Source organism: Indicator indicator, chromosome 4 (genome assembly GCF_027791375.1).
Source record: "Indicator indicator isolate 239-I01 chromosome 4, UM_Iind_1.1, whole genome shotgun sequence".
Classification (NCBI taxonomy): Eukaryota; Metazoa; Chordata; class Aves; order Piciformes; family Indicatoridae; genus Indicator; species Indicator indicator.
The window spans coordinates 8,010,600-8,034,259 of NC_072013.1; the positions used below are offsets into that span (position 1 = coordinate 8,010,600).

Consider the following 23,660-nt stretch of genomic DNA (forward strand, 5'->3'; position numbering starts at 1 on the left):
TTTTCAGCTCAGTGTCCTCTAAGTGACAGCACTTTCTGAAGTTAACTACATGCTTTTGCAGGCAGTGTCTGCTTCTAGAAGTGATAAAACTCCATGTTTATAGTTACTACTAAGGATCAATAACTGCAGAAAGGTTCTTGGTTATAGTTGCTCCTGTGCAGATCAAGGTCAATGCTAAATTCAGCTTACCACGTAGGGGGTAAAAGGCCACATCTAGGAGGGGGAGAAGTGGACAAGACAGGTGACCCTAAACTGACCAAAAGGATATTCCATTCCCTGTATGTCATATTCAGTATAAAGCTAAGGTTCATAAGGGTGAAGCTGCTTCTTCAAGGGCCAGTGTCTGAGGAGGATTCTGTCCCTTCTCCCTGATCCGTATGTTCCTGAATCCAGTTCCCATCTGTGGCTGAGTGCAGTCTGGGACTTTCCCAGTGCCACAGCACCAGTGGTGATGGTGACATAGTTGCCATCAGAGGGGTTGGGCTCCATCTTGGTTTTGTAGATTGTTGTTACTGTTTTATTATTGTTATTATTTTCTCTTCAGTGTTTTAGTTTTCTTTCCCAACCCACAGGTCTCTCTCTCATTCCCTTTTCTTCCCCTTTGGGAAAAGAAAGAGGGATTAATAGAGAGCATGTGTCCCTCAGTGGCTGTCCAGCCCTACCCCCTGCCAATACCATGTAACTGTATTATATAGCAGCTATTATACAGTATACTGTATAACAGAATACAATAAAAGCATTTATTGCATATTGTTATACATTTACCATTTAATACCGCTCTGTAGTGATGCAGGTGCAGCTGGGAATCCAGCATCACAAAACTGTTTTCTGTGTTTTGACAGTTTTTAAGTCAAAGAACTCTGAATACTTAAAAGTTGTACTTCAGGACCTCTGACAGTTTTTCATTTCTGCTATGTAAGTTCTGAGCTCAGATGATTGTAGTGTCCATGTTTTATAAATCAGAGCTGAGGTCAGCACCACCAGCCATGTTCTCATTGGGGAGAGGAAGAAAGCCAAGGTCCCATAGGTTCTCTGCAGGAAATAGCAGGAGTAGACCTGCCAGGCCAGGAGCAGTGCCACTGCCAGGTGAACAAGCACAGTTGTGAGGCGTCGGACATGACGGAAGTGAGAGCGGAAGCTGTGACCCTGGCATCGCAGCAGCAGGCACCAGCACAGGTAGGCTGTTAGTGGCAGGTTGAAGAACAACATCTGAAAAGAAGAACAGAGAAAAATAAGATGATGACCAAGCCAAGTGTTGTGGGTAGCATATGTGAGGGCTTAGAAAGATAAGGGAATGTAAAACTGTTCCATTCTAAGGGCTGAACACACTTCCCAGAGCTGGAATCTCAAGATGCACTTGCAAGACTGTACAAGAGCTGTGGCTGCCTGTGCCTTGGTCCCACTGAGGCATTCCTGCCCACTCCCTGGCAGTGGGAGGCACTGACATGCATCTGACCTCTCTTGGGACAAGTTCAGAGAGCTAGACTTGGCAAAATACCAGCACAGTAAAAAAGCAAGGCCCTTAACGTTGGTTTATCTCTCTATCCAGCCCACTGCAGTGTCAGCACTGGCCTAAGGGAGGGCCCATGAAGGAGGCAACACCAGCTTGGTCTGGCTTAAATACCAAAGAACTACCCTGTCTCTCAGTCTAATGGCAGGTGGGAAAACCAGAGGACAGGCAGGTCAGACTGCTAGGAAAACTGGTATGTACTCTGAGAGTGACACCTGCTGATCTGAAAGGTTATTCACTCCATAGGAACTGTCATGGCCATTCAGTTTCTCTTGATTCACCACTGCAACCTGTGCATGTGCTGAGGATAAAAAAACATTTAGAGTGGTAAATCCGTAGAGATGTCCTCTAACCCAGACATTCAGGGAGTTCAAAGCAACATCAAATAGACAGAAGCCTGAGAAAATAACGTGCAATCTCCTTCCTGCCTTTAACAAATTTGCAGAAAGGTTAATAGCTGTTGTAGTCAGGCATCACCACTAATTTCTAACCTTCCAAGATTCCTTTCTTTATAAAACTATTAAAAGAAACTCACACCAAAACAACATCAGCAACAAAAAAACCCCAAAGCCCCCAAACCCGACTTCCCAGAAGAAAACAGTTTGTCAGCCTTAATTTTTGTAAATATGCACCTGTAAAATCCCAACAACAAATGTCAGACTGCCCTGTAAGAAGGAACCACCAGTGAACACTCCAAAGGAAAAACAAGCCCCCACTTGGCCATCTATCAGTTCACCTACAAACCATGGTCCTGAAAGAGAGGAAAACAAACATACAGAGCCATCAGAAAGCACAGCATAGACATGGCCCTTTTTCATACTGGCACCTCCTGAGCATAAAGCAGTTAACTGGGGAAATACTTCTTTATTGCTTGTCTATAGTAATAAGCCCAATGCTTTCAACTCCACGAACAACAATCTGGTGAATGTTCCTGATGAGAAAATACCATGGCAGACCACTAAGTTGTGGTGTGCAATGAAAATACTCAAGTTGGTTTCATCTCTGTGACAGTTTTCAAGACCACATATAATATTTTCCTTATGAAAGCAGTGAAAAGGTCAACCCTTTCAAATGCTGGCATGTCCCTAGAATTACAGTAAGACATAAAAGACATGGTCCTAAGCTACACCAGCTTGCCTGAGCTTAGAAGTCAAAATGGGCAGGCTGCAGTGTTCTGCATACCACACTGACTGCCCAGAAAGTTGCTATTTTAGTACTATCAGAGGAGAAATAAACTAAAACTGAGGTGTCTTAGTGACATGTCATGAGAAATGTACGTTCCATATACTCATTCAACACCAAGGAACAACCAGATCTTACTCAAAGAGTAAATGAAAAACAAATTAAATATAAAAAATATCCACTTTGCTTCCAGAGTACTTCAATGATGTATTTAATTCCAGAGCTTCTGAGTTAGTTTCTTACAAACAAACTAAGTCTCTTTGAACAATAACTTCTCAAGTTCCACATAGATTTTCTAACTCTAAAATGTTAGAAGTCTCAATTTTTCTCACCAGGACCTGATGTGTAATTTGAAAGTACTAATTTATGTCCTCCAGTACTCTAGGTTACTTACCAAGAATGGTGTATAAATTCAGAACCAGAACTGAGTAAAAGAAGGTGTTCGTTTTACTGAAGATATGAAGGGAATACGAGGTGAGAGTAAGCAATCCTGGCTTTTCTAAAGAGGGACAACATTTAAGAGAAACACAGTTGATTCAGGTTGCACACACATATATATATACAAACATATATATACAAAAATAGTGGTCTTTATGAAACAAATCTGCACATCATTTACTCAGTCTATTATGTAAGAAATATATAAATAATACCTGGTAGGTCTACAGAACAAACACAAGGGAATGCATTTCTACTATTACTGAAAGTAAGAAACTGATGGGTATGTCAATCTATGTTAAAAACTGCAGGACAAGCTGCCATTCTACACAAGTACACTTACTGTATGTAAATAAAACTGAACAACCATTCTATACCCAGAAAATGAAGTTAGCTAGAATGAAAAACATGGAGAAAGTTCATATTAAATTAAGAGATTCAAATCAGCAAACCCAAAAAGGCAGGTAGGTCAGCATGGACTAGATTGAATGCTTTTCTGTGATAAAATCTCCTTAGTGAGATCTGGTAGCAGCTGAGATAGAATGAAGGGTAGGCCTTAAAATGGTAGCATTCTGATCAGTGTGTGATATTAGCAGTCAAAAAACCAACCAGCCATGTGGATTTCCTACCTGAAGCAGGTGACTCATTGACTGAAAGCCTTCCTGTAAAAGTTAGCTTAGAGTGTCACCTGTTCTGTGGCTGTCCTTCTCACAGAGCATTAACTCCCAGTGGGCAAGCTTGACCTCTGGAAATCAACAGCTCCAACAAATTTGTTAACTAATTTGTAAAATCCTTGTCATGGTCTGCAGAGACTTAGCTGATCCCAGAGTGCTAGGTCTTTTCATTCTTTGCTGTTGAGTTCCATCTCTTCTTTTTCTACAGCAGCAGTTGCTGTAGTTACCTTAGGATGCTACGTGATTCTGAGTATACAGGAAGGGACATACACTGACATGAATAGGAAGGGAGGTGCCTTCCAGAAAAAATCTCATTAGCAAGGTGTGGTTCAAACAATTGTTTAAAGGATAAACACCACAAGCTTAACAGTATTCATTTTCATTTACCAGATTTATCACAAACAAAACATTAATATTTTTCTGAGAAAGACCCAAGCTTGTTAATGTTCTTTGCAAAGATTAACCCAAAAATACTTTTGTAGAAGGAAATCTGTTTCTCCACTGAGGTCACAGAGAATTCTGTGCCAGCTACAGTGAAACAACCACACAAACAGAACTAATAAAAAAACTTAAACATTCCTTCAGTATGAAAATCAAACCTTTAAATTTCAATTTGCTGAATTTTTGTTAATTTGTGTTTAAAGATAACTGAGCATGTTTTCAGTTTTACTTTACTTGATATACTGAAGGATTACTGAGTCCCTTTCAGAGCAGCTTCTGAGAAGCCAATCAAACCTCACAGAATCAAATACAAAATTCCTATGTAAATTAACAGTCCAAGTATTTTTATATTGTTAGCATACAGGTAAATATTAAAAAAAAGTTCAGGGAAAATTAGATCTACAAAACCCACTGGATCATACCTTTGAGTGCGGGCTTTTGGAGGTATCTGAAAACAACAAGCAAGGCAATCTGAATCAGCACAATCAGCCCAAAGAGCACACGAGCCTGAAAAGACAGTTAGTGGCTGTAAGGCAGCCCTGCAGGAGCAGCTGCTTTTGAGCATGCTTTATGGACACTGCTAGGATGATACCACGATTTCTAACTGAAATACATAACCAGAGCTTGATGGTGTCATTGAACTGAAAAGTAAAAAGAAGCTCAAGAGTTTTTAAGTTACTGGACTTGCATCTTACTGACTTGAATTCCTTTGGATGGCTGCAAGTGACAGATCTCAGTCTTTCAATGGATGGGTTTGTAAAACACATCCACTGAAATAGTGTAAATATATTTCCTATGTGAAACATTTCCGAGCGCTCTACTGAATAGAACTGCAGTTCAAGATATTGAGGAGAATATTGATTAACAAAGCTAACAGAGTAATTCTGAGCCAGTTATGATACTATCCGTAGTCACATAGACTTTTCTATGTTGTTCTCGAAGTGCACCTAAACTACTATGACATGCTTTCCTTGCATGTATGGAGCTGTAACTCCACTGTATGACCTGGAAGTCATACTCTGTATGACTTTCTGAAGTCAATTTTGCCTTCCTCTTTGCTAGAGCGAGCTATAATATCAGCAGATGATGTGAGACTTTTCCCAGCATTTCTGCTAATACGCAACAAATGACAGTGGAGTTTTCTTTGATTTAATGTTCCTTTTTTTCTACTGCCTCCAGCAGCTTCTTTTCCATTTCTTGATTGCACAAAATGGCCAATTGTGACTAATTTCAGGAGGTCAACTGTTTGCATGAACCACCGCTGCACATTAACATTTGAAGTGTGCAACTTGAGAAAGGAAACTTGAAATATTTGTGCAATTCCAATGGAGTCATATATGGAAAAAAGCAATTGAATTGAAGTCTACCAGGAATTAGGAAAATGCCTCCTGTAGTCTCGGGGGAAACCAAAATGGAATGACAGCTATTTTGCTGCAAGTACTTACTAGAACATAGAAGTCAGTGAGAAGGATAACAGATGGCCAAAAGGCAAATCTTAGAGAGAGGTTTTCATCCATAGCAAACACATGACTCTGTGTGCTAATTCTTCCCGAAGCATCCTAGATTGATATGAAACAAGAGAGCAATTAGATACCAGCAGTACACAAAACATTTAGTTCAAGTTGCTAATTAACACTGAAGCTTTTCTGGAAAGATCCCACTGATGCATGCATATTTGGCACTTTGCTCTATTAAATACTCCTACTTATTAAACACATGAATCTCATCCAGTTATCTCATAACAAGCACATATTTGCAAGCTTCCTATTCCATGTACAACCCTCTTCAAATGTTACTTAGAAGTGGTTTGTTTGGTGTTTTTAATGATGATAATATATGCACAAAACTAAAATGCAGCTTTCTGAAGTGAAGTATCACAGAAATCAGTAACCAGCCAGGAGGTAGAACGCTTGCAGTACAGAAAGGACATTAGAAATAAGACCTAGCTGGGTTTCACCAAGCAGGATAAAGCTGACTTTCCCATTACTAATGTGCAAATATATTAGAACAACTATTGTGCAAGTGTTAGAACAGTCTGGTCGAGTTCTTTAAAGACCATTTGAAGGTACAAAAATAAAATATAATACCAGAAATCATATTTACTGTCAGCCTGTAAGAAGTTATGGACAGAAGCTCAAACAGATAATCCAAGACAACACTCCAGTCTTCCAGATCCAGTTCCTTTGCCTTCTGAACCAACACAATGCTCCTTCCTATTTTCCTTGATCAGGACCCATTATATTTTCCCCAAAACAACCTAAAAGTTGCCTGCTACTCAAAATAATTTATTTTTGACCAATTAACTGCTCTTCTGTCATGTAATAATACTTCTCATTAAAAATAAAAACACTTTCTTTCCTCCAGATGCTTTATGAATGTTTCAGTGCTCAGCAGTGAAGTGTTTATTCATTTAATATATTTGGTTTTTATGTAATCAGACAAATACGAAAAGAAATCTGTTATGTATTTTGTCCCTAGTTATGTGATGCAGAAGGGTGATGGAGCAGACAACATCAAAATTCAATACCATGCCAACAGGTACCTTACCTGGACAGTCACATCTATGTGATGGAACCCATCGCTGTAGTTTTGAGGGCTCCACTTCAGCACATAGAGAGGGCCAGACACCTGCTGTGCATTCCCCAAGTCAACACCGTCTATACGGACATCGACGGAGACAATGACAGAAGGAGAGAAGGCCAGAATTCTAAGCAGTGAATAAACAGTAAAACAAACACATTTGTCACAGGACTTGCAGATTGGTCATTACTTCTTGAAGGAAAGTCCCTAAAGATTATGCTACCTTGAACGTAACAGTTCAGAAGAGTTAGAAATTAAACCAGTGAAATAGGTGTAACATCGTAGCTCTTCATTAAAAGAGAAGTTCTGTATGGCATGGTGCAAGAGAATAGGATAGAAAACTGGGCTGTGGAACAGATGAAGATGAAAAAATGGCAGAGATCCTCAGGTCCTGGCAGAAATAATCTCAGAACTCTTGCTGTCAAAAAAATAGAGGGACGCATCCCACAAGTGACATACAAATGGGATGCATCCTCCGGCAGTCAGACAGACACGATCAAATACTTGTAGATGCCTTCACTAAAAAATTGCCACTCTCTCTCTTTAAAGAAGTCCTTTGTTGTTGGGGGTAGTGGGATTTGCATTTCTGCTTTGTTTTGGTTTTGTTTTGTTTTATGGGGGGGTTGTTATTGGGTTTTGTTGTCAGGTTTTTGGGGTTGTGGGGTTTTTTGCTAGTCGGACTATGACTTTTCAGTCTTTGCAGCTGAATCAGTGAGAGATGGAGTGGAAGGCAATACTGGTATTACAGATCTGAGATACCAACAACTACAGTGTCACTTGGCAGTACTTATGTTCAGAGAAACAGTGATACTAATATAGACTCAATATATTTCACATAAAATTTCTTTCATTTCTGGTAATCCAAAAAGCATTCCAGAGCATGTTTCAGTCAAATGAAGGAGTCTCATATAGTTATGATGAACAATTATACCAGTTCATACATTTAATCAGGAGAATGTTCAGGTGAGGTTTTGAATAGGAAACTGCAAAGTAAATAGATGTAGTAGGGTACTGCTTCCTACCTGAACAGTATGACAGAATTCTTTTTATTGTAATTCTGCATATGCAATACAGCCAGATCTTTCATGCAGATTGGTCTAACAGCAAATATAAGATATTGGAAAAGGCACAGAAACTTGAAATATGAATGAAAAACGTTGTAGAAAAGGTAAAAATTGAAAGCTGGAGAGATTTAAAACAAATATGAAAATTGGCAGAGGCTTAAGATGTTTTAAAATGCAAAGGATGCAAAACTGAAACCTGAAAAGGCTAAGTCCAAAGTCAATAGAGAACACACTTGGAAAACTACACAGACAAAATCCTGAAATCAGGGAGGGCAAGGTCAACATGTGAGATTAATATTATGTGTTACTCTAACTCTACCAGCTTTGGCCACATAAAAAAAGTCCAACTGACTTCTGGGGAAATAACTGCATAAACAAACATAAATTACTACATAATTTCCTTTTATAACATATATAATACAAAGTGAGCTCTCAAGAACAGTCTTCTAGAGAAAAGTGAATTCTGACAACAGTGGAAATAGTTTTGTGTAGCTATACATAAATATAGATGTATACTATGGCCAACTACTGAAATGTTAAATACTGTGAAATCAAGAGATTATACCTGATATGAGTGGAATGAAGAATTTTGACTAGTGGTTCATGAGCAGAACTGCTGTAAAGGAAGGATTTGGGATTGGTGATGAGAACTACAGGCCATTCTTCAAACTTCAGATCTGCAAAGCTGAGGAGGTCATGATCAAATGCGAGGATCCGATATCTATAAGGAAAGGAAAAAGATTTTGTGGCTACTAGCTACTATATGCACAACTGATTACCATGTTTCCCGTGTTCCTGAACAGAATTTGTTGGATTTATTCTCCATTTATTCTGTTGATGATCCTGTATCAACCAGTTCTGCTGTATTAACTGTTCAGCTGGTTAGCTCTGAGCAAGTTAATTTTGTTATAAATCACCAAAGCACTATTCAGAATTCCAAATGTCAAGATGTATTGAATTTTGTACATGAACCAGATGAATTAACATTATGTTAAATAATTCAAATATAATGTACATTACTACAGTGTCTGGGTAATACTTTAGTTATGGAAAAAGACCCCAATGTGCTCTCTTCCTGTATATATCCAAGCATCTTTCTGATGATTACTGCAGAAGAAAAGCTAAGGCACTGCTATGCATTCCATGTAGCATCAGACACTTCTTGATATGCTGCTGAGGTAACATTTCTCAGCTAGACTATTTTGGTCTCTAAAATTCTAACAGTTGGTGCAGAGTATGTGTATTTTGTAGTGATGCTGAATTTTTTTTACAATTTATTTGCTTTGAAGACTAAATATATACTAAATGGACATTTAGATGCCCTCTTTGTACTTTCTAAATATCAAGAATAAATTTTAAAAATTATTTAATTTATTAGCATATTGTTGGCATAGGGGAAAAAGTCCCTAACTTAGACACAGAGACATTTTTCAAAAGCATTAACAGCCACAAGCAGTCAGGCAGATCTAACACTTCCCTTGAAGTTTACTTACTTCCTGTTATCCTTCCAGTCTCCCAATTCAAGTTCCAGAGTGCCACCATGGTGCTGACTGTGCAAGACTGGCATCAGCCCACCCATTGTGTGCAAATGTCCACATAAATAGGCTGTGGCAGAACTAATAAAAGGACATAAGAACCATGATTGTTTTGGTGAGAAGGAAATGCTACTACAGAAAACCTGAAAAGTGACAGACAAACATGTACAGAGAGGCAAGAAATGCATCTCAGACTCCAAACGTACAGGACAAAAATGAAACATCTTGCCTCATTAATGCTCTTATTCCTGGGGCTGGGGAGATGATTGTTGAGGTGGGATAATGGCCAAACCAGATTGTATGATTGCTGTGCAGACTTGCTTTTGCCATTAAAGAAAGCTCTTCCATTTGATTCTGGAATGGAAGATGGTTGAAAGACAAATAAACAATCAGGCTATTTGGAAAGAACAATAAAAGGAAAGCAGAAGAAAAAAACCTAAGAAAACAATGTATCTTTTTTTTTTTACCCAGATAATACTCTGTTGCTTCAGGGACCTGTGCATGAACAAATTGTACTAATTAGATGGATCCCCAACATCCCATGTTGGCATAATAAAGTGAAAACAAGATACTCAGCAGCTTCCTTGCAATCAAACACATGAAAAGTGTGATGTAAAGAGAGATTTTGGTAAATGGTCTTTCTGCCCTTTCTGCTTCTCATTTATATAGTCAGAGACAACACGCTTGAGCTGATTTCAGAAACCCCTTCACTTTACACTTATCTCTACTATCTTAAGTTGCTTTAGACAAGATTAGGAGGAGAACATTTTACTGATCATTGAGGCCATTATCACAGGCAAAATATGACATCTGTTTACCAGAAAAAAGTAACTGTCTGCCAGCACTTCAGAACAGTATCTCAATAATAGCATATCAAAACACTACAGAGAAAAACATCAAAGGGAAGCAAAATGTTATCTAAGATGATATATGACTTAAGCATTGGGGTTAATGTTAATCTTCCTAAGCAATATCATGTCATTTTTATGGCCTCAGCAAGTCAAGCCTCAGACACATTTCTTTACAACATTGTAAGGAAATTACTACTCAAATCTACCTAAATGCTAAGAAACTGCCAACAGTGTCCTTAAAATGACTAATTGATATTTTTTGTACTAGATTATTCCTTAAGAGATAAGCCACAGATACTCTGTGACACATTCATTTTTCTAGATAAATGTCCAACATGCATCATAACTTAAAAGCCTGAAGATTCTTTTAGATAAACGTAAGTATTTCAGTCAGTTCTTCTTTATAAAAACAACCAACCAAGCCCTCCCAAACCAACCACTGTAGAAATAAAACAGCCAGCAAAATGGAATACCAAAACATATAAAATACCGTGTTTAAAATCCCATAGAAATTATAGGGTCTCTTAGGGCCTGGGTTGAGTGTGGCATCCACACAGATGAATGAGTAGTTCCCAAAAGAAGTGGTGTGGATGTAATGGAAAGAGCCATCTTTATGCCAGGCGGAGTATTTCCTGCCAAAATACAATGGAGATATTGCTGTTAGGAAAGTTGCAGCAATGACAAAAATTACCTGCCTAGTATGAAGGACAGACTTCTTGCATTAGCCTAGCTTCATCTTGTTACTACCAGGAAGTCTCTTCTTAAAGGTCAATGGCACCGAAAAGTCTGTACTCGAAGAAGATGCATTATATAGATCATGTGTTAAGGCAAGTACCAGATTAGCACACAAGCATTTTCAAAACATTAGCATAAATACATTTTCCCTGACCAACATGGTGCTTTTTTATAGATAAAGGGTATGCCAGCAGCATGAACAATACAAAACTAATAGGCAAGACGACAGGGTGGCAGGGTCCTACAACATTCTTCATCAAAGGAGATCTATGAAGGCAAAAAAAAAAAAAAATTGTCATGTGTTTATTGTTGGTATCTGAAAGATTTTTTTTCAAAAAGAAGTTTTCCTTGCTTACCTAGACATATCAAGTCTTATCTCCACTATTTTCATAGAGATCTCTCAAGAGAGGTTCTCCTTCCCTTCTACCCCACCCTGGTGAGGTCACATCTGAAATACTGCATTCAGTTCTGGGCCCCTCAGTTCAAGGACAGGGAACTGCTTGAAAGAGTCCAGCACAGAGCCACAAAAAAGATTAACGGGGTGGAACATCACCCTGATGAGGAAAGGCTGAAGGAGCTGGGGCTCTTAAGCTTGGAGGAGACTGAGGGGTCACCTCATTAATGTTCATAAATATGTGAAAGGCAAATGTCAGGAGGATGCAGCCAGGCTCTTCTCAGTGATGTCCAATGATAGGACAAGGGGCAATGGGTGCAAGCTGGAGCATAGGAGGTTCCATGTGAACAAAAGGAAAAACTTTTCACTGTGAAGCGGACAAAATGTTGGAACAGGCTGCTGAGAAAGGTTGTGGAATCTCCTGTGGAAACATTCAAAACCCACCTGGACATGTTCCTGTGTGACCTACTCTAGGTGATCCAGCTCTGGCAGGAGGGTTAGACTAGATGATCTTTCAAGGTCCCTTCCAACTCCTAACGTTCTGTGATTCTGTGACAGCAGAAGGTGGCTTCCACAAGACTATTTCACTCTCTCCTTTCTACCTTCCTGGAGTGTAGCACATTTACTAAAAATTTTCTTAATCTTTATATTTTATTAATGCATTAGATTAATAAAATTGTCCCTGTAAAGACATTTCTGCCTCTAGTGATGCTTAATAGCTTTTCGAGATTCTTGGTGCCACTGTTCAGATAGAAATTATGATAAATCTCATTAAAGTTTCTTTATTTTGCCATGATTACAGACTTCAATGAAGCAAAATCCTTTTTGAGATCCCATTTCTTTAACAAAAAACTGTTAATTAATAAGCAGAGGCTTTTTAATCTGATTCAGAATTTCACTCATAAATTCTTAGATTGGCTAAAGTGCTTTGAAATTTTACCCTAATTCTTTCCAACCCTTTCTGCTATTAGTGTATCTTCACTGTGGACTAGAGGCAGGTGATTCATGCATCTTTCCAAACAATAAGTTTGTCCATACCAAACAACGATTCAGGGATGCTATGGCAAATTCACTGGTGTTACATCTTTCCATGTGCATCAGCAGGACTTCTGATGGCAGCCTTAAACTAGAGTAGAAGACTAGACTGTCAGGTAACCACAACTGTGGCAAAAAATACATCAATGTGCACTGCATTAGTGCATCCAAAAGCCTTGTTGGCACCTTACTTGCATCCCATCGTGGTAAATTCGCATGTGAATTCCATGTTCTCCTCCAGATGCAACTGCTGTATCCTACAGAATTTAAGGGAAAATGAATCTGCTCCTGCTGGCCCACAAGAGCTGAGGCAAACTGAACTATCAGATGTTCAATCTGTGTTCTTAGTGCAAAGTGGGTGGCTAAGAGCCTGAATTAGTGTAGAATTTAGATTTCCAAGTCCTCCTCTAGTTCCAAAGAGTTAAAACTGAAAACACCACCAAAATAATGAGATAAGATTTTACATACAGATGTGAAGGCCAGGAGAAACTGAGAAGTTACACGTGAGTCACTTCGGAGGCTACTTTTACAACATATAAGCAAAACACACAGCTCAAGGGGGAAAGTTTCCTCACCTACCTCCACATCTAGATCTCAAGTGTGTTCCTCCAGAACATTTCTCCATTCATCATCATCTGCCTTCTTGCTTCTCTGAGCTTTTAAAAATGACTCAAACGTAAAGAAAGGGCTCACAAAAATAACAGATGCATTTGACATAAAAAGCCCTCTCAACATGCAGAATGAACAGGAAAAAAAAGTGAAGCTTTATCTTGCTTTCATTTTCTTTATCTGTTTTAAGGAGGAAAAGCATTCTTTGGTAACACTTTGGGGTTTACAGAGATATATCACACAAGTGTTCTGAGGAGACTGAACACATGACACAGAACATTTCCTAGACACAGGCAGATTTACAATATGTCGAATTACAAAACACAAAGGGATAAAAGGTAAGAAATCTGCTCAAAGAATGATTTATTTTCTCATTCAATTCTGTACTACTACCTGGTAATGGAAAAGACAGATTAAATGGCAAACATGATCCTGCACTACAGGAAAAGTCAGTGAAAAAGAATAAGTGATATCTGAAAACAGAGTATTTAGTGACTTTGACCTTGACTATAACAGCATTTGTATGGTAAATAAAAGTACCTGTAGTAGTTCCGAACACTATTCAGGTGTGGAACGTTGAATGAATCTGTAAGGGACAGAAAAAGAAGCCAAAGGCACTTTTAGAAATTGATCACTGACCTCTGGACTGTATTTCCCAATGTCGAGACGAAGCAGTCTTAGCATGCACTGAAGAGCTATTTTGTTAAAATGTATAACTGACAAGCAGACTAACTATGCAGAGAAGATATTATACACTTGATGCAGTTAAACTAAAAGTGGGAATAGTTTTCTTAAGTTTCAATTCAAAGTTGTTGTGGGAATGTTAACTGCCACTTAGTAGCTAAAAGCTAGCCATGTGTCTCCACTTCGGCCATAAATCTTTCCAAAAGCTTTTTGGACTGTGTGCATTCTCTATAAGTAACACCTAACTCATCCAAGGAAAATAAAATCGCAACAGCATCAGCGCATAGCATGTGTAAAACAGTCAGCAACTTCAGGAGGTTTGTGCTGCAGCTGGGGTTCACCTCTCCATTAAGGCTGGTAACAGTAGCCTTACTGGGAAATGAGAGTGAAGTGTCATCTATGGGCTGTATACAACGAAGACTGCACCTTTTTTATTTCCAGCCCTAGACTTTCTAAGCTTTGTCCTTCCTGTAACATCTGGCTTATAAAGCCTACAAGGTTGTTGGCTAGTGTTTGAATGTAGTGACAACTATGATGTGTAAAAACTGCCATGAGTTCTTTGGGAAGAGCCCAAATTTCCACTAACTGCCACAAGTGTGATAGTTTTTAATTTAAACCTGTGGAGAGCAGTTTCTTCAGTAGGGTAATGTTACAGTTTGCCCTTCCATGAAAAGATGGGGTATGTCAACTAATGTGCTGGAAACTGAAGCTATGTTCTACCACTTGGCAGGGGCGAAACAGTAAAGAAAGACTCTGAATTCCCTGAAACTAAAAACTGCAGCAAGTGTCTGTAAACAAACTGTGCCCTCAGTAGAGCAGACAGTGGGTGGCAAGCCCTTCTACCAACTCATAGCCACCACTACCACGCTAGTAAGCACTAACACTTGAGCTCTGTATTCGGGCTTGCTGACATCAGCTCTGCAATCACAGGAAAGAAACTGATGTTTCATTTCATTCTTACCATGATTCCCTTTGATGTCTATCCACTTGGTTTTTTTCATGACCCTTAGTCTCTTCAGGACTGCCTGGTAAGTTTTCCATTCTGCTTCTATCTGATCAGATCCCAGTTTATCTCTTGTCTTACCATCTGTCAGATCACCTAGAAGTGTACAAAGGTGAGATCTAACTAGAGTCCTACACAGCTTATGCAAATACTGTAACTAGGCAAGCATGCAATCCTAGCCTCCCACTGTAAGTGGCTGTAGGCCTCTTGTGTGCAATCTGGATGCTCCCGTCATCTGGTCCAGTGAGGCCAAACATCTGTCAACCATCTCACTGCAGCACTTCTACAAATGCCACAAGAAAATTGTTACACATTCATTATACCTCAATATTCTAGGCACAGCAGCTTTGCTTAACTTCACACCACCTGTATCATCTCAAGCTCCAACTGAAGATCAAACCGTTCCCACTTCTCTTCACACAGTAATGCCTCCCTGCATTGCTAGTTTGAAGATGAATACTAGCTATTTCTGAACTCTTAATTTAAAAAGCAAGGAGCATATAAGTAACTCTCTGTAGAAACAAAAGTCCAGATCTAGCATTAAGATTCTAAATCCTTGCACATAGTAATGGCTCAAAGTCTTTTTGATATGCTTGCCAAAACTTAATCCATTTCAAAAGCAATAGGCAGCTATCAAATGAAATGGCAAGTCCCTTTCCAGCTGTCTTGGTATATGTTCAACTGGAAACAGCAATGAGATCTTATGTTAGTTGACAGACGAAATTCCTACAAATGAGCAGGGGTTGTTCTGAGAGAGGAACAGGCTCTAAATGACTAATCAGAGACACTGCTCACTTCTTTAATTTCAAGTACTAAGATTGGTGTAGAATTGCTGCCAGGAGGACAAGAGGGAAGATAGGTGCTAGCAAGGACTAAGGTATAGTGACAAATAGTGGGACAGCAGTAGCTGTATTGCCTAATTACATCTTTGTTATGTAAAATCCACACTAAACTCACCATCAGACACAAGGTATCGGTCAGAAACTAATTATCCTGACAAGTTACTCTCTTCTGCTTCCAGCAGTCTATCTTCAGCCACAATTCCATTTCCACTGCTTAAGATACCTTAAGGCTTTAAAACCTTGAGATCTGTAGGATCTCCTGAGATCTTAGAATTTTGCTTATTTGCTCTTCCTTTGATGGTACATCCAATGGGAAATTCATACTTTTGCATTGCTTACCTGTTGCTAGAACAAGAGCTGGCTGAATTATATCAATCGTTTCAGTACAGAATTTTTCTAAGTCGGAAGCTCGTTTGGGATCCTGAAATTTACTGATATGTATATCTGACACCTGCAAAAGAGAAAAATGAAACACTGTCCCATACAAAGGGTTATTGCTTCCCAGGTTGTTCTGCAAAGCCAAGTACATCAGAATGCAACATAACAGTAGTCACAGTGATTCATGTCAGTTTAAGGAATATAGGTAAAAACAGAAGTGGATGAATAGGGGAAAAGCAGAACAAGCATATGATATCACATCTCTAACACTTAAAATCACATTTACATAAAGAAAATTTCCTTAAATCCAAGGGCATACATAATATGGAGAATACTTAGCTATCTACAGAAAGTTTTGATGACTAAGTGACCTGCTGACTTTCAGATTCTGAAGCTTCTGGTGCAGCACAGTGATCTTGCTGCAAGAGACTACCAAGTAGTTCTGCAAAGCAAGAACATGTTTAAGGTATGTAAGACTCGAAGCATACCAATAGCTAATTTCATGCCTGATGTGACATTTCTAGAGCAGGGTGGGAGGATTTCTAACATTCTACCCACACATTGTAGTGGAACTACGGTTCATCTCTGAACCAAGCAGTGAAAGCTCTCACCTCAGAACAACCTCTTGGGGTGGAATGGGGAGAATAAAAAAAGCAAGATTTTTTTTTATTCTAAATGCTGTGGCTTTTCATGTCTGTCCAAAATAAATACTGGGTAAATGCTTTCAATTCCACTTTCCATTCCACTTCAGTCAGTCAATTAATAAATTATCCTCCTCAGTCTAGACAAATAGTTTTTGATGCTCAAAAAAAACAGTGAACACATGCTCAAGGCCATCTGATGATGTCACTAACAAGCAAAGAAAAACATGAATTTTTACATTCAATTTAATATACCTCTTTCCTTTTTGAAAGATCCAGATAAAAAACCTTGGAGACAAAATGCCTTCTGCTTATGCAGTCATTCAAATATCTAGAAAACATTGCCTGAATACCATTTTAAAATTCTGCTTAGGAAGATTCTCATTTGCAGATATGGAACTTTTGCCTAGATCAGAATTGGGTGCTAAAAAGGATAAACACTTCTAGACATAAACTTCATTTTTATTGATATATTCAAGCTTGTGTGGTTCAAAGAGCACAGCGAAACTACCGTGATACATAAAACCTGACTTAATCATTGACAAGGATACATTTCATTTTGTGTCTCGTCAACCTGTGGATTTGCAATTCATCTATCTCAGCAATCAAACCAGATTCTAAATCTAAATTCTAATCTCCAGATTCTAAAGTCTTAAAAGAAACCTTACTCCTGTTCTAATGAGGAGAACCTAAATTTCCAACCTCTTAGCAGAAGCGGTGAGGAAGGCTGATTTTCTACAAAGATCTTCCTACTTTTTCCCCCTTCTATGTGATGAGTTTAAGATATACAAAAGACTTTTCTTGTAAGTTCCAAGATTTACAGTGTCCTAGGACTTCTGAAACCTGGGACTAAGTTTCTGTCAATAAAAGCCAAGAAATTTTAAGATTTTGGGAATGGAGCTTCTCCCGTTTCTTCTAAAATTAACTTCCAAAAAAGCCCCAATAAAGATGAGATCACTGGACAAGGAGAAAAGCTTGCAAGGTTCTTGATTTCCCAAAATATAGGCAAAAGCCTGTTTGCTGCATTTCTTCTCTCTTTCCCCTCCCTCTGGTTGATTTGGAAACAGCCTCACTCATGGCACCACAGGCAGTTACTACGCAGTTACTTTTGTCAAAATGGGTTGGAAGAAACTTAGGGGTGAAATCATCATCCACATTCATTATCTGGAGATGTGGCTCAGCAAAGGCAGGCATTAATGAGGGAGAATTACAAGGCCTACAGGAACAGCAGGATGCATCTGCCTGACAGAAACAGCAGAAAAATCACCTACTGTAAGCTTGTCAAATGCTGAACTAGAGTGACTATTAAGACACTGGGTGAGAACGGAAGTTCTGCTGTAAGAAAGGTCAAAGAGCCATTAATACAATTTATAGTACAAAGATTGCAGTGTAGTTGAGTTTAGAAGAGACAGTCCTGTGGATGGAATAAAAAACAAGGCAGGAGTTGCTGGTAGCAGAACAGATCATCCTGAGCTCTATCCAGTGACCTAGGCTCAACCTATGGAGTCACCAGGGAGCCTGAAGCCTGTTTCCCATACATCATCAGACACAATGCTGGATCTAGTGCTTGATTAGCTTCCAAAATTAGGTCAACAATAAAAGAAAAAATAACTACTTGAAAGAAAAGCCAAGTCTCAAATCAGCTGTGCCATGACCTATCCCAGGAAGAACTCCACTTGAAGTAACACAACCAGATAGAGCATGGCAAGAGAATATGGAACAGTGCTAGTTGTCCTCATAGCTCTGCAGCTACTATATGCTGTTGTAGCTGACTCTCTTTAAAATACCAGCTCAAGATAGGGGCTTTATCTACATTAATTCAAGCATATCTCTCACCTTGAACCCTGTTCTGCAGTCACTCAAAGAAAAAATACTATAAAAACTAACTTTGAAAATACCTAGCAAGTGGAGAGAACAAAAGGGCTAATAATGCACTGGCTTATGCACTAAGAGCACTGCCTGCAGCTAATGGTTTTAGGCAAAGTGCTATTGAGTCTGAGAATAAAAGCAAACCAGTAAAAGCAGCCTCTTTAATAGAAAGAACTGCTCACCAACCCCTGTGACATCTCAGCTGTCGATTACCTCCAAATACGTAAACAGCTTGCAGTTCATTATGCACTGTTTCAGTAATGCTCTGGGGGAAGAGTCAGGAAAGAGGCCGCAGATGTGACAGTTTACTTCCAAGACTATTCCAGATTAATTTGGATTTTATGTTCAACCTGGAAATAGCGTGCATACTTTTAGCCTAACACACAGCACTCTTGTCCTGACTTTCTATTGCTAAAAGTCAACATAACCATTTTCTCAACCACACAACTCTGCGTTTTGGAACAGGAAAGGCACAGGCAGAGCCTGTACTTGCACTGGGATACTAGATATCACCATGTCGGGTCCTGATACAATATATAGGACAACGTAACAGTTAAGTGATCTTAAACTACCCACTTTTACCACGCACATCTTATTTTTCGCGTTGTCTGGCAAACTGCCCAAACACCTGTAACTTAGGCTTGGCTGGGAGCCTCCGAGACAGCGATGAGGGACGTTTACGGGAAAGGTGCCACAGCTCCACATCGACGGCTGGAGGTCCACACCTGGGAACCAACCACGGGACCCACGCCGATGCGCTGTGGGCTCCACAGCTATATCCGCTCAGCCCCGTCACGCCCCCAGCCCCACTCACCTGCACTACCCACAGCAGGTTGCCGGCCTCCGCCCCGGGGGCGGGCTGAGGGGCCCACGAGCGGCGACGCTGACCCACGGGCGGCGGCGCTCCCGACGGCATGTAGCGATCCAGCAGCAGTGCCACGGCGGCTGCTAGCAACAGCCCCACAACCAGCTTCAACATGCCGTGCCGCGCCGCCAGCCTGCGCTCGCCCCGACCGGCCCTCTGCCCGCTACCGGGAAGCGCCGCCGGCTTCAGCACTTCCGGGTCGCGGCCCACCTCCTCGGCTTGTCGGGCTATTTCTGACATCGGGAAATCGAACTTCTCAACACCCGTAGTAGGATTAAGAAGCTGCCATTTCTTTATTGCAGCGTGTTGAGTGCATCATTTCTCGAAGTGTGGACACTCCCCCCTCCCCGAGGATTTCTGGTGGCTGTTTACACATAGAACTTTACAGAGTAATTTGAGGGTCTCCAAATTCCCTCCTCACATCATCCTGCTATGGCAGGAAGGACATTTTTGATATTTTCTCACCCGGCTTAAGTCCTCTACAAGATAAATTAGTACGTGCAGTCAGCATCTCCTGGCTTCTTTGTTACCTATCCTTGGTTTACATATTTGAAGTGGACAGATGGTCTTTGAGCTGATTAGACCTCTCGTAACGTTTGAAATATCTCGGGACGAACTTGTGACAAACAGTAAAAGCACACTCAAGGTCTCATGTCGACAACAAAGAAAGAAAAAAACCCAAAGTCTTGCTCTTTGAAATGCAGGCACTCCCCTTTTGGTGGTTTCATGCGGCCAGGCTGTGAGATCCACCGGAGGTATTGTGGCACCCCCATGCCTGGGGCATCTCCCTTGCTGCAGGAAAGCCTGGAAATGCCTCGCCTAAAACAAAACATTCCAAAAGGTTACATGAGAAGTGTGGTCTGCCTGACTTCTTAGGTCACCACGTTCGTGATCTGATGGGAAGTCTGTACCATGAGGACATCAAGGATGGTCAGGACAAAAAACATATGAAGAGATCAGTGTCTCATCCCCATTTTCCTTGAAGCACAGCATAAAGACATTCACTTTTGATTTTACTTCTCAGTATTTAGTGGAATTCCTATTTAATTCTTTTTGTTTCCTCTGTTGCTTTAGCATGCATGGAGATCTTGGTATTTTGTGCCATTTCTGCCTGGGTAGTGGTGCCAAGCTGTTTTTTTCAGAGGTTAACTGTTATTTTTTTTTGCAGTCTCATAGTTACGCAAGTTCCAAACCTTTCTTTTTAGTATTATTTTAAGTCTTTGTATTATAAAGTCTATAATCCTGTTCAACTAGCATAACTTCTAGAAGTCACACAGGAAGGTGAAACCATATTGGTGGTTCAGATAAAAAATATGGCCATGCAAGATGTGTGTCTCACAGCAGAAGGGACTGCACGCAGCCCTCCCTGTGATTAGGCACATTTATGGCTATCTGGCAATCACAGTTTCACTCCTTTTGGCAACTGCATCAGAAGCTGGATTATGCAATTGCTACCGTTGATGCTAAAACATGAGGACTCCAGTAATGGCAGTCTCAACTTGGCTGTTGTGCAAACAACACTGCTGGTTAGTGGTTGGTCATGCTATTTAAAAAGTTTAAATACAGAATCACAGAATGGTATGAGTTGAAAGGGTCCTCTGGGGACCACCTAGTCTAACCCCCCTGCTAAAGCAGGTTGGCCTAGATAAGGTTGCATAGAAACATGTCCAGGTGGCTTCTGAAAGTCTCCAGAGGAGGAGACTCTATAACCTTTCTGGGCAGCCTGTCCCAGTGCTACAGATCTGCAACACATACAGACAAAACTAGATGAAGCTTTGAACTGATTGTCAAGCTGCTTGATGGCAAAATTCACTTTGTCGACATTTTTTTTACATCTTGTGCCTAAATCTGTCTCAGTATCTGCACAGATAAGTCTGATGTGGCTTCTTAAAATGAAGATGAGTGGTGAAAGATGAGTGGTAGCTATTCCAGAAGAGCTACAGTGATATTCTTAGGAGTTAAGACCTTCGAGAGTACCTGTGGCCAGACACAGTGAGAAAAATCTACTGAATATACCTGGAAAGGTCTCTGTATTACAAACATGAGCCCATCTGAACTGATAACTGAGGGACATGGAAAAACTGTTTGGTGTCTTGAAGTAGTAAGACCACAATGTAAGGAGGCAGTCTGTTTCAAAAGAGATATTTGACAGGCAGTTAGTACACATGCCTGCAGGGTCCAAAGCTATGGCTATTGGACAGGGAATTGTGCAACTGAACTGGTTTGCAACACTGGCAAACTTCCTTCAGGACTTAAGCCAAGTCTGTCACCTATCAGCCAAGTTCCTATCTTCTTCCAGAGCAGCAAACACAGAGTACTCACAACGGATCTAATATGCTGTAGCAAGGAGGTGTGGTGCAAAAATTTTGACCTTGGAGTCTGGCATGCACCTAATTAATGTGTTCAGTAACAGTCAGCCTTGATGATCTTCCATTTTTTCCCCCCGCTCTATAAAACTACTGCTCCCTCCTGTTCTTCTGCAAAGCTTATCAAAATTTTGCCATGCCTTAGCCCAAATGGGAGATGTATGCCACTTCTGCAGTAGTGTGACTCCACATCAGTGGAGTGCTTCAGCAATTATCTTGATATTAATGCAGGACCTATGAGAACAGCCACACTATGCAGTTTAAGAGCTCGCAAATTAACTTCATCCATATGACTCTGCAAGCAGGATCAACAGATGTTTCGCCTGCCGACAGTCCAGACATCCTGGGTAAGCGTTCTGCTTCGTCTGCCCTTAGAAGGCCGGAGGCGCTGCCGGACAGATGCGGACCTCCCCCAGTTCCTCACAGTGCCCCTGAGCGAGCCTGGCCGGACCATGAGGACCGCACTTGATTCGCCTCGCAGCCTTGAACTGCCAGAAACCTCCTGCTCTCAGTCACCAGCCGCCTCACCTCTAACACCACCAATCCCTCCCGCAATTCGCCCCTCATCCCAGATTCACTTGGCTCCTCGGAGCATGCGCGCAGGGCGGGAAGCGTCTGCGCAGTGTAGCCTGAACCGCTGTAGGGGGCGGGCTGTGGACGCGGCGAGAGGCGGCGCGGCGGTCGAGTGACTGCGGTGGCTTCGTCTAGGCGCTGACGGCGTCGCCGTCCGCGTCCCTCGCTCTCAAAATGGCGGACGGAGACGACGGAGGGCCTAGAGTAGGAGCGGCGGGAGCAGCGGGTGGTCGGGTCCCTATGCGGTCCCAGGAGCGAGCCATGGTGAGACTGCAGCTCTGTGCGGCGACGCGGTTCCCCCTATCTTCGCCCTGCCATCCCGCCGCTATGTTGAGCTTTGCTCGCCGCGGTGCCCCCAGCTGCTGGCCGCGGAGGGAACAGGCTTCCCCTACCGGAGGGGCGGTGCTGTCGCGGCCGAGTTCTCCGTCACGGCTGTCTTCTGCGTGGCGGGGCTGCTGTACGGCGCCGCGGAGGGGCGGGACGCGCTATTGTGCGTCGCTGTTACCGGCGGGTGTTGGCGGCGACACCTGCCGAGGCGCGACAGCGTCGCGGGCTGCGGGGCTGGAGCACGGGGCGCCGGACGACGAGAACGGGCGGCCCGCTGCTGCGTACAGCCCTGGGCCCGGCGGCCTGGACTGCCTACGACCCTGGAGAGCCTTGGGCCCGGCGCCCCTCAGGCAGATGGCCCGGAGGGAAGCGGCTCGCTGCCAGCTCACCGCACCATCTCCAGTTCCCGGTCCTGTGTTTTCATTTGATCTGCGTAATTAAATCAGATCGAGTTTAAGAAAGCGTCAGAGACTATCTTGCATCCTTAAAACGTTGTGGCATATACGTGCACCTTTTAGCCTTTTTCTGACTTTACCTTTATTACTAAATGCGACTTCAGCATGCAGGCTGAATGTCAGCTTATTGTTCTACAGAGGTGTGAACGAAGCACCAAATAATGAACTTGGAAAAGCCATAGATGGCGACAGTTAATTGCTGAACCTAATTACTCTATTTTTTCTGGGAATTACGTTAATCACTTCGGGCTTTAATATTCCCTTACAGAGCACAGCTTGGTGCTGAGTATCTCTAGTGGTAGTAGGTGAGGAGTATCTGTGCTTTTCTTTGCAACCTTGTGATTATGGTGTTGCCCAAAGGCTGTCATTTTAAGAAAGGGAGCCTGAATGTGCAATCAGAAACCTTACGTTTTATGTTAACATTTTCCTGTAACGATCTGAATATATGGTATGATTACTACTGTCAAGCCTGTGGAATAGCTTTGTGATGTTGCACACCCTTAATAAAATCAGGAATATATGTGTAGAGACATGTTTAGTCATGGAGTTTCTCTGGCAGGTTACAGTGCGAAGCCAACAACCATTACTAGTTGTGCTCTTCCTCTCGAA

At 41.3% G+C, this 23,660-nt stretch overlaps 2 protein-coding genes across 5 annotated transcripts in view; one reads left to right on the forward strand and one right to left on the reverse strand.

Annotated features, from left to right (window-relative positions):
- Window positions 1–838: 838 nt before the first annotated feature.
- Window positions 839–16,006, reverse strand: TMEM62 (transmembrane protein 62). Of its 4 annotated transcripts, XM_054400825.1 has the most exons (13): window positions 15,917–16,006; window positions 14,694–14,831; window positions 13,589–13,634; window positions 10,766–10,907; window positions 9,654–9,778; window positions 9,383–9,505; window positions 8,455–8,610; window positions 6,793–6,952; window positions 5,691–5,804; window positions 4,668–4,752; window positions 3,087–3,191; window positions 2,143–2,261; window positions 839–1,209 (listed from the first exon to the last, which is right to left on the reverse strand). In XM_054400825.1, exons 2-13 carry the CDS (start codon window positions 14,731–14,733, stop codon window positions 883–885), a joined length of 1,542 nt encoding a protein of 513 aa, XP_054256800.1. In that variant the 5' UTR covers window positions 14,734–14,831; window positions 15,917–16,006; the 3' UTR covers window positions 839–882. The 4 variants fall into 4 exon arrangements, with proteins under 4 accessions (XP_054256800.1, XP_054256804.1, XP_054256801.1 ...); XM_054400829.1 differs by lacking the exon at window positions 3,087–3,191; XM_054400826.1 differs by lacking the exons at window positions 13,589–13,634; window positions 15,917–16,006 and having other exon boundaries at window positions 14,694–14,780.
- A 6,405-nt stretch (window positions 16,007–22,411) lies between these two features.
- UBR1 (ubiquitin protein ligase E3 component n-recognin 1) overlaps window positions 22,412–23,660 on the forward strand; it is a 63,688-nt gene continuing 62,439 nt past the window's right edge. Inside the window, exon 1 of the mRNA XM_054400526.1 lies at window positions 22,412–22,533. Within this exon, the coding sequence (XP_054256501.1) occupies window positions 22,444–22,533 (90 nt within the window). The 5' untranslated portion in view covers window positions 22,412–22,443. The remainder of the gene's footprint in view (window positions 22,534–23,660) is intronic.

What these genes read in the sequence shown, in the direction of transcription:
- TMEM62 (XM_054400825.1), bottom strand. Translation starts at nt 14,733, where the DNA reads ATGAAAAAAACCAAGTGGATAGACATCAAAGGGAATCATG. An exon ending in CTTCATTCCACTCATATCAG is followed by an intron (nt 6,953 to 8,454) that starts GTATAATCTCTT and finishes TTCACTGCTTAG; the next exon opens with AATTCTGGCCTTCTCTCCTT. An exon ending in ACATAGATGTGACTGTCCAG is followed by an intron (nt 5,805 to 6,792) that starts GTAAGGTACCTG and finishes ATATCAATCTAG; the next exon opens with GATGCTTCGGGAAGAATTAG.